Genomic DNA, 11,191 nt, shown 5'->3' on the forward strand with positions numbered 1-11,191 from the left:
TGTTGTTGTTGTTGTTGTTGTTGTTTGGGCAGATTCAGTCATTGACGACACAAACTGAAGGATTGTGACTGTTGAACCATCAGAGCAGAACGTGATGTTTAGTTTGTTTTAAACCAGTCGGATGTTCACTAAACACTAACGTTTAAAAGTGGAATCAGAGAGTGAACATATTGTTGTTGTTTGTAGTCTCCTTTATGTTGAGTCATGAAGATCCTGTGTGTGTGTTTGTAGTTCAACATGTTGTTAATAACAGAAATGTGACATAAAAGAAGGTTTAACAGGTTTGTTACAGTAACTAAACTAAAACAAACTAAATGTAGTTTGACAGTTTGACTTTTATCTGATACTTTACAGAATCTGAATATTTGGTGTCGTCAGTCATCGTGTTCACCGTCAGGTCCTGGTGAACAAATACAATCACTGATTCATCCTAAATGAATCCTGCAGGCATTGGTTGCATTGGTTCTACCTTTCAAATGTTCTTCTGGACCTTTGAGCTCCGACTGTAACAGCAACACGGTTCAGACTGTAACAGCAACACGGTTCAGACTGTAACAGCGACACGGTTCAGACTGTAACAGCAACATTACAAATATCACTGATACAATAAATATAAACATGTATTTATTTTGCTGTTTGTTGTTCAGTAGTTGCCACTGATGGCAACCAAAGGCCAAGAATTGGTTGCTGATGGAAACCTGGAAACCGTTACTGTTGAGCAGGAACACATGAGAAACACGTTACCATGACAACCAACATGACCAAACTGATGTAGATCATCACAGTTTAGTTTTCCCTGCTATGTGTGTGTGTTACTGTGTGTGTGTGTGTTACTGTGTGTGTGTGTGTGTTACTGTGTGTGTGTGTGTTACTGTGTGTGTGTGTGTGTTACTGTGTGTGTGTGTGTGTTACTGTGTGTGTGTGTGTTACTGTGTGTGTGTGTGTGTTACTGTGTGTGTGTGTGTTACTGTGTGTGTGTGTGTGTTACTGTGTGTGTGTGTGTGTTACTGTGTGTGTGTGTGTTACTGTGTGTGTGTGTTACTGTGTGTGTGTGTGTTACTGTGTGTGTGTGTGTTACTGTGTGTGTGTGTGTGTTACTGTGTGTGTGTGTGTGTTACTGTGTGTGTGTGTGTGTGTTACTGTGTGTGTGTGTGTTACTGTGTGTGTGTGTGTGTTACCTTAAACAGATCAGCATGTTTGATATAGATGCGTCCTCTGGTCCCGCCCATCCCCAGCGCCCTGCAGTGACATCACACCTCGTTTACATGTTTACATTTTCATGTTTGTTTGTTTAGATGCTGTTACATTTTAACATGTTGACATGTTGTTAACATGTTATTTACTTGTTTACATGTTGTTTACATGTTGTTGACTCACTTGTTGGCTCTGGAGCCGAGAACAAACGTGCTGCTGTCGTTCAGTCTGGACGGATCCCACTGAAACACACACACACATGTCAGGAGTTCTCAAGGGAACATCCGGGGAACATGAGGAGAACATGAGGAGAACATCCGGGGAACATGAGGAGAACATGAGGAGAACATGAGGAGAACATGAGGAACGTTTCTGTAACTCTGAGAGTGAATCTGTTAGAACACGAGGTTCCAACATGTTTGTCTGCAGAACGTTTCTGATCTCGGTCTCTGACGTCGTTAATAAACTGAAACGCTGCAGAAGCACAATAATCAATAACGTGAGAAGAAACCAATCAGCCGCACGGCCGACGGGAATCAAACATCCCGATGAAACTGAGATTCATCAGCAGCGGGAACACTGACGACGCGCCGTGATGTCACAGACGCGCCGTGATGTCACAGTGGGACTGCGTACTGACCTTGGGTCCTTCTCTCTTGATGGGATCAGACTTCAGCTTCACTCTGAGGAGAAACTCTCATTAGTTTAATTATCAGACTTCAGTTCTAAGAACCAGGAAGTGAAGAACGTCGTTTAAAGGTTTATTGAGCATAAAACAGGTGTGAATATTAAACATATAAATGAGTTTATTATAACTGTGAACTGAATTTAAATGACTTTGTATAAAATATCATTATATATTTATAATATTTATTATTATTGTATATTTTAATGTTGAATCATATTTGATGAGCTGGTGTGAATCAGTAACGGTGGAACCTCACTGCGGAGGTTCTGTGATACTCACTGACTGGAGAAGGTCAAAGGTCGATCAGAAACGACCGCAGCACTCACACGGTTCTTCCTCTGAGGAGACACAACAAGCGCTGGTAAAGGTTCTCCATATTCAGACACAACAGAACCTTTAACATTCAGACCCGTGTTCATGAGTCCGCATCATGATGACGTCACCTGACAGTCATCGTCAGACCCGAGAGGTCAAAGGTCACGGTACCTTCTTGAGAACGGGGCTTCCTCTCTGACTGCAGTCTTCGTCAGCTGCTCTGGATCTCTGACAGAACACACAGAACCAAACACAAGTTTAGAACCACAGCAGCTGTTCTCTTTGGTTCTGGATCTGATGTTCTAACTGTTCTGGTTGGTTCTAGATCATGTGTTCTACTTCATGGCTGGTTCTACATGTTCCTACCTTGATGGCGACCTCTGACCCCGGCCTCTTCACCTCCCCCTCTGGAAACAGTTGTTTGGCCTGTGATGACATCAGAGGAAACCACGGTAACCAAACCGAGAAAAACAAACAGAACCTTTGGAACCAGCAGCAGCTCAGAAAACACCTGGTGTGATGTCACAGTAACAGCAGGGGTCAGAGGTCAGACAACAGGAAGGTGTCTTACATGTTCCAGAACGTTCCTGCAGGCCTCTTTGATCAGCTGATCCGTCTGAACGTCCTCTCCAACGTTCTCCTTCACGTTCTCCGCCGCTTTCTCAAAGAACTGCAACCAACAGAACCCAACATGTGTTCACACATCTGTTCACAGGCCCTCTGACGGCCCGAAGGACACGCCCCCTCAACTTGACTGACAGCCGTCCCGCCGCCGAGAGCCGAGTGAACCGAGGAACCAGCCAAAACCAGCCAAAACCAGCTGGTCACCAGCAGCTACAGCTGGGAGTGAATCACACATGAAAACCTTCATCAGCGTCTTCTATCAGAAACTGCTGCGGTCACTCGGCTCGTCTGACGGAGGTTTGAGAGCAGCTGTCAATCATGACGCCACACCCCCTTCACATATCATCAAATAACTAATTAAAATCAAACTGATCAGAGAAACGAGCATCTGAACAAACATCAACTTGATGATAACAACCTAAAATAAAAGAAACTATCTTTGGGAAAAACGTATTTGACGTGAACTTTGATATTTTAGTTCGGTTCATGTCACAGGTCATAAGTCCCGCCCCCTCCTAACATAGAGGGGGCGGGACTTATGACCTGCAGCAGCCACCAGGGGGCGTCATGTCGTCCATGTCTGGCTCTCACCTTCTGGTACTTCCTGAACACGGCCATGATGTCATCGTTGAAGCTGGGCTGAAGCACCGCCCTCAGGAGGTCCATGGACACCTGAGGATCCGTATAACTACACACACACACACACAGTACACCAGTTAAACCAGTATGAGCTGCTGCACTTCCAGTTACAGATGCCACTTTCTGCTCTACAAAATTCCTGACATTCGAAATTCACTTCAAACTTGGTTCTTCAACAGTGACGGCACAGTAACAGTTGTAGAGACCAGTAGAGACCAGTATGAACCAGTATGAACCAGTATGAACCAGTATGAACCAGGGTAGGGCTTTTTTGGCTTCATGAAATGTGTTTCGGGGCAGTTTGGATCATTTTGATTCAATGTTGCCTGAATGACTCCAAACTAAAACCAGTGAAAGAAACAGCCAAACTCATTTATACTGGTTATAATCCCAGTTACAGATTATAACTGGTTATAATCCCAGTTGCAGATTATAACTGGGTTATAATCCCAGTTACAGATTATAACTGGTTATAATCCCAGTTACAGATTATAACTGGGTTATAATCCCAGTTACAGATTATAACCGGTTATAATCCCAGTTACAGATTATAACTGGTTATAATCCCAGTTGCAGATTATAACTGGTTATAATCCCAGTTGCAGATTATAACTGGTTATAATCCCAGTTGCAGATTATAATGGGTTATAATCCCAGTTAGATTATAACTGGGTTATAATCCCAGTTACAGATTATAACTGGTTATAATCCCAGTTACAGATTATAACTGGTTATAATCCCAGTTGCAGATTATAACTGGGTTATAATCCCAGTTGCAGATTATAACTGGTTATAATCCCAGTTGCAGATTATAACTGGTTATAATCCCAGTTACAGATTATAACGGGTTATAATCCCAGTTACAGATTATAACCGGTTATAATCCCAGTTACAGATTATAACCGGTTATAATCCCAGTTACAGATTATAACCGGTTATAATCTCAGTTGCAGATTATAACTGGGTTATAATCCCAGTTGCAGATTATAACTGGGTTATAATCCCAGTTGCAGATTATAACCGGTTATAATCCCAGTTACAGATTATAACCGGTTATAATCCCAGTTGCAGATTATAACCGGTTATAATCCCAGTTGCAGATTATAACGGGTTATAATCCCAGTTGCAGATTATAACCGGTTATAATCCCAGTTACAGATTATAACCGGTTATAATCCCAGTTGCAGATTATAACGGGTTATAATCCCAGTTGCAGATTATAATGGGTTATAATCCCAGTTGCAGATTATAACCGGTTATAATCCCAGTTGCAGATTATAACCCGTTATAATCCCAGTTGCAGATTATAACCGGTTATAATCCCAGTTACAGATTATAACCGGTTATAATCCCAGTTACAGATTATAACCGGTTATAATCCCAGTTACAGATTATAACCGGTTATAATCTCAGTTGCAGATTATAACCGGTTATAATCCCAGTTGCAGATTATAACTGGTTATAATCCCAGTTACAGATTATAACCGGTTATAATCCCAGTTACAGATTATAACTGGTTATAATCCCAGTTACAGATTATAACTGGGTTACAATCCCAGTTACAGATTATAACTGGGTTATAATCCCAGTTGCAGATTATAACGGGTTATAATCCCAGTTACAGATTATAACCGGTTATAATCCCAGTTGCAAATTATAACTGGTTATAATCCCAGTTACAGATTATAACTGGGTTACAATCCCAGTTACAGATTATAACTGGGTTATAATCCCAGTTGCAGATTATAACTGGTTATAATCCCAGTTGCAGATTATAACTGGGTTATAATCCCAGTTACAGATTATAACTGGTTATAATCCCAGTTGCAGATTATAACTGGTTATAATCCCAGTTGCAGATTATAACTGGGTTATAATCCCAGTTACAGATTATAACTGGTTATAATCCCAGTTGCAGATTATAACTGGGTTATAATCCCAGTTACAGATTATAACTGGGTTATAATCCCAGTTACAGATTATAACTGGTTATAATCCCAGTTGCAGATTATAACTGGGTTATAATCCCAGTTACAGATTATAACTGGTTATAATCCCAGTTACAGATTATAACTGGGTTATAATCCCAGTTACAGATTATAACTGGGTTATAATCCCAGTTGCAGATTATAACCGGTTATAATCCCAGTTACAGATTATAACCGGTTATAATCCCAGTTACAGATTATAACTGGGTTATAATCCCAGTTGCAGATTATAACCGGTTATAATCCCAGTTACAGATTATAACTGGTTATAATCCCAGTTGCAGATTATAAATGGGTTATAATCCCAGTTACAGATTATAAATGGGTTATAATCCCAGTTACAGATTATAACTGGTTATAATCCCAGTTACAGATTATAACCGGTTATAATCCCAGTTACAGATTATTAGAAGTTTATCATCATTATTGACATAACTGTTATTGTGATCCCATATCGACATCATTTCATCACCCAACGCTACCAGTATGGACCCGTATGGACCAGTACAGACCTGTATGGACCAGTATGGACCCGTATAGCCCAGTACAGACCCATATGGACCAGTACGGACCCGTATGGACCAGTACAGATCAGTATAGACCTGTACGACCAGTATGACCAGTACAGAGCAGCACTGACCTGACTGTCATGTGTGAGCGTCGTCCTCGTCTGTGAATCTGTCTGTGTTTGATCATCAAGTTCCACGGCTTCTACACACACACGCACACACACACGCACACACATGCACACGCACACACACACGCACACGCACACACACACGCACACACACACAGAACCATGAGATCAGATGTTCCACTGAGAACCTGCAGCTGAATAAAGTCTCAGCACAGAAAGAACTTCGACACGTTTAAGGTTCAAACATAATCGGACACGTTATGACTGAATGTTTGAGCTGCAACTATCGATTATTTTATTGATTATTCAGTTTGTTGTTTGGTCCTCATCAGTGTTTCCCAAAAACGACGTCCTTAAATGTTTTGTTTTGTCCACAACTCAAAGATCTTCAGTTTACTGAACATGTTCACATTTAACAAGCTGCAATCAGAGAATTTGGAGTTTTTCTTAAAATATATACATAATAACAATAAACTTTATTTATAGCACCTTTAAAAACATCGTAACAAAGTGCTTCACAAGACAAAATAAAAATGAACAAACAGTTAAAACTAAACAGTTTAAAGTCATAAAGAAGGAAATAGAGGAGCACAAAGACGAGGAAGAGTAGAATAAATATATCATAACATAATCAATAAGACTTTGTACAGTAATAAGTTTTACAGGAGAGAAAGAACTCTGATGTCTTTCAGAGGTTTAAACCGGATCAGGAGCTGAAACTAAACACACATCTTGTTTAGAGCTGAAACCATTGATCGATTAATCAATCAGTAATCAATCAGGAACTAGATAACAGAAAGCTGTTTCAGGCTTTTCTGTCAGACGCTTCAGCGAACTGAAAATCTTTGATCAGATAAAACACATTTAATGACGTCACCCTTCGACAGTTGATAGACAAATCGATTAATCGAGAAAATAATCGGCAGCTAAATCGATAATGAACCTGAATCTGTAGTCATTCAGAAATCCCAGCTGAAAAAGCTCATTATCGATAGTTAGGCCCAATAAAATAATCAATACCGATGTAATCAATGTTTATCGGTTAAACAGAGCAGCAGTTAACAAAGCTAAGCTAACTGTTAGCTCTGGTCGTACCGGGAGCTGCTCCGGCGGCTCCGGCCCGTCCTGCTGCAGCCAGTCCCGGCCTCCCTCACTGCGGTGGGCTCCCATGGTGGAAACGGGTCCGGTCTGTTCCGGTCCAACCGAGCTAACGCTGCTAGGCTAGGCTAACTGCGGCTAAAGGTAACGGACGATGTTTTATCTCCGGGGCTGTTACAAACTGCCGGTACCGGCTCGGTACCGTGAGTCCTCGTGCTGACAGACACCGGGACACGTACGGCTGCTCACCGACCGACAAGCGAGTTACCGACAGATTGATGTTTGTTTCCGGTCACTTCCGGGTCTGTGAAGCTAGTTGCCAGCGGCAAACACTCTTCCGGTCCCTTCAGAATAAAAGCGCTTTCAGAAACGCGTTTTATTTTGTTTTCACGGTTTCCGGTGAACAACCCGAGCTCGTGTTTGATTTTTCACACAACACGTGGACATAAAAACACAAACAATACATAATGACGCTGAGAACATCTGACTTTTAGTCTAATCTGTTTCTATGGTTTCTGTCACTTGATGCTGGTTCGTTTCTTACCGGGGTTCATCACCATGGTAACTGACGCTGAACAGCTGACCTGCTCCGGTGCAGGTTAACTTCAGAGGATCAACACTCCGACCACTGACCAATCAGATCACTGGAAAAAAGAGTCCTTATTCCTACAGGATCCCGACATGGACAAAAGTCCTGAGTTACAATAAGGTGACAAGTAAAAAAGATCAATATACATTTTTATAGGTCAGTTGAAACATTTTATTGTTCCAGACTTTCTGTTTCCACTCTGGTTATAAAACAGAGCTTCTAACAAACGTAATGATGATTTTAGCTGCATTTTAATAGTATAAAATGTATTTTCTCCCGGAGTGAAGCTGACAGTGAGGATGATTTTACTCTCTGATTCATTGCTGCAGTCAGAATAACATCAGACACCTGTGTAATGAAAACTGGAGATAAAAACCAGAGAACAATAATCCTCACTGTTAATTGGCTCCATGATTATAAATCATCAGTCACTCTTTGCTTCAGCAGCAGAAACAGTCTGACGTTACTTTAAGTTTGTTATGTGACATATTCAGATGGTTTCTAAACAGTAAAAATACTCCCTCTATACTTCAGTCATATAGAATAATTCCTACATGTTATTTATTTATGATTTCTAGTGTTTCTACATCCTCTTATTCTGTTTCATGATTACAGGCTTGTTTACATTTCACTTGGTTGAATCTGCAGGTTCTTGGTTTCACCGTTTCATCTCATCTCACATGAAGAACTTCATTCATGGTTCTGATGACGTCGCTCGTTATTAACAACCCGCGTCTTTCACATGAACGCAGTCGTAGCTGGACAGGAAACCTCCGGGTTGACTGAGCTGGTTGATAATCAGCTTCGTAGTTCTGGTTATGTTATATATATATCATGTTGGCTTCAGTGAAGCCGGATAACGACCAGATATCCTGAATACGTTGAACCTGCTTCGTAGTTCAGGCCTCATGACTCGGAGTGTCTGCAGAGATCATCCAAGCAGCCTCATGTTAAAGATCTCACTGTTATCCTCGACTCCACCTTATCCTTCAAAAACAAGTGAAGAAAGTCATACAAATACGACCTGGTTAGTTTTAGTTCTGTAAGAAACAAACAAACAACTTCAGCAGAAAAAACTAGATATGAATGAAACCATCATCCTCACTTAACGTCCTGTATGACGAGCTGGAAACCATCAACAGGCTCAGCAGGCTTTCACAGTGTTAGACTGACACCGCTGAGTATTACTGTATAATCATTAATACTGTTTATAATTACTACTGTATAATCATTAATACTGTTTATAATTACTACTGTATAATCATTAATACTGTTTATAATTACTACTGTATAATCATTAATACTGTTTATAATTACCACTGTATAATCATTAATAATGTTTATAATTACTACTGTATAATCATTAATAGTGTTTATAATTACTACTGTATAATCATTAATAATGTTTATAATTACTACTGTATAATCATTAATAATGTTTATAATTACTACTGTATGATCATTAATACTGTTTATAATTACTACTGTATGATCATTAATACTGTTTATAATTACTACTGTATGATCATTAATACTGTTTATAATTACTACTGTATAATCATTAATACTGTTTATAATTACTACTGTATAATCATTAATAATGTTCATAATTACTACTGTATAATCATTAATAATGTTCATTATTACTACTGTATAATCATTAATAATGTTTATAATTACTACTGTATGATCATTAATAATGTTTATAATTACTACTGTATAATCATTAATACTGTTTATAATTACTACTGTATAATCAATAATGTTTATAATTACTACTGTATGATCATTAATAATGTTTATAATTACTACTGTATAATCATTAATAATGTTCATAATTACTACTGTATAATCATTAATAATGTTTATAATTACTACTGTATGATCATTAATACTGTTTATAATTACTACTGTATGATCATTAATAATGTTCATAATTACTACTGTATAATCACTAATAATGTTTATAATTACTACTGTATAATCATTAATAATGTTTATAATTACTACTGTATAATCATTAATAATGTTTATAATTACTACTGTATAATCATTAATAATGTTTATAATTACTACTGTATAGTTCTGGCAAATATAATCCCTGAGCTGCAAAACTGTCATGAAATACACTGACGCCTGCCTGATGTTTAAGACCCTTCACAGCAAGGTTCCTCCACCAACTTTTATTAAGCAGGGAGGGAACTCAGTAGAACATGATCTCAGTAGAACGTATTAGTCAGTAAACATTCTGTGTTCTCATTAGAACGTGTTTGTCAGTAAACGTTCTGTGTTCTCAGTAGAACGTGTTTGTCAGTAAACGTTCTGTGTTCTCAGTAGAACGTGTTTGTCAGTAAACGTTCTGTGTTCTCAGTAGAACGTATTAGTCAGTAAACGTTCTGTGTTCTCAGTAGAACGTGTTTGTCAGTAAACGTTCTGTTCTCAGTAGAACGTGTTTGTCAGTAAACGTTCTGTTCTCAGTAGAACGTGTTTGTCAGTAAACGTTCTGTTCTCATTAGAATGTGTTTGTCAGTAAACGTTCTGTGTTCTCAGTAGAACGTGTTTGTCAGTAAACGTTCTGTGTTCTCAGTAGAACGTGTTTGTCAGTAAACGTTCTGTGTTCTCAGTAGAACGTATTAGTCAGTAAACGTTCTGTGTTCTCAGTAGAACGTGTTTGTCAGTAAACGTTCTGTTCTCAGTAGAACGTGTTTGTCAGTAAACGTTCTGTTCTCAGTAGAACGTGTTTGTCAGTAAACGTTCTGTTCTCATTAGAATGTGTTTGTCAGTAAACGTTCTGTGTTCTCAGTAGAACGTGTTTGTCAGTAAACGTTCTGTGTTCTCAGTAGAACGTGTTTGTCAGTAAACGTTCTGTTGTCAATGGAACGTATTAGTAGTATTCTCAGAAGAACGTGTTTGTCAGTAAATGCTCTGTGTTCTCAGTAGAACGTGTTAGTCAGTAAACGTTCTGTGTTCTCAGTAGAACGTGTTTGTCAGTAAATGTTCTGTGTTCTCAGTAGAACGTATTAGTCAGTAAACGTTCTGTGTTCTCATTAGAACGTATTAGTCAGTAAACGTTCTGTGTTCTCATTAGAACGTTTGTCAGTAAATGTTCTGTGTTCTCAGTAGAACGTGTTTGTCAGTAAACGTTGTGTTCTCAGTAGAACGTATTAGTCAGTAAACGTTCTGTGTTCTCAGTAGAACGTATTAGTCAGTAAACGTTCTGTGTTCTCGGTAGAACGTGTTTGTCAGTAAACGTTCTGTGTTCTCATTAGAACGTGTTTGTCAGTAAACGTTCTGTGTTCTCAGTAGAACGTATTAGTCAGTAAACGTTCTGTGTTCTCAGTAGAACGTATTAGTCAGCAAACGTTCTGTGTTCTCAGTAGAACGTATTAGTCAGTAAACGTTCTGTGTTCTCAGTAGAA

The 11,191-nt window shown here is 39.1% G+C and overlaps 1 protein-coding gene across 1 annotated transcript in view; it reads right to left on the reverse strand.

Annotated features, from left to right (window-relative positions):
- The window catches only part of LOC137180829 (deoxynucleotidyltransferase terminal-interacting protein 1), an 11,207-nt gene extending 3,689 nt beyond the window's left edge, over positions 1 to 7,518 (reverse strand). Inside the window, exons 1-10 of the mRNA XM_067586085.1 lie at positions 7,181 to 7,518; positions 6,089 to 6,159; positions 3,413 to 3,509; positions 2,769 to 2,867; positions 2,564 to 2,623; positions 2,369 to 2,425; positions 2,162 to 2,220; positions 1,835 to 1,877; positions 1,378 to 1,436; positions 1,179 to 1,239 (exon numbers count right to left, since the gene is read on the reverse strand). Coding sequence (XP_067442186.1) covers positions 1,179 to 1,239; positions 1,378 to 1,436; positions 1,835 to 1,877; positions 2,162 to 2,220; positions 2,369 to 2,425; positions 2,564 to 2,623; positions 2,769 to 2,867; positions 3,413 to 3,509; positions 6,089 to 6,159; positions 7,181 to 7,255 — 681 coding nt within the window. The 5' untranslated portion in view covers positions 7,256 to 7,518. The remainder of the gene's footprint in view (positions 1 to 1,178; positions 1,240 to 1,377; positions 1,437 to 1,834; positions 1,878 to 2,161; positions 2,221 to 2,368; positions 2,426 to 2,563; positions 2,624 to 2,768; positions 2,868 to 3,412; positions 3,510 to 6,088; positions 6,160 to 7,180) is intronic.
- Positions 7,519 to 11,191: the final 3,673 nt, after the last annotated feature.

This window comes from Thunnus thynnus, chromosome 4 (genome assembly GCF_963924715.1).
Source record: "Thunnus thynnus chromosome 4, fThuThy2.1, whole genome shotgun sequence".
Taxonomy (NCBI): domain Eukaryota; kingdom Metazoa; phylum Chordata; class Actinopteri; order Scombriformes; family Scombridae; genus Thunnus; species Thunnus thynnus.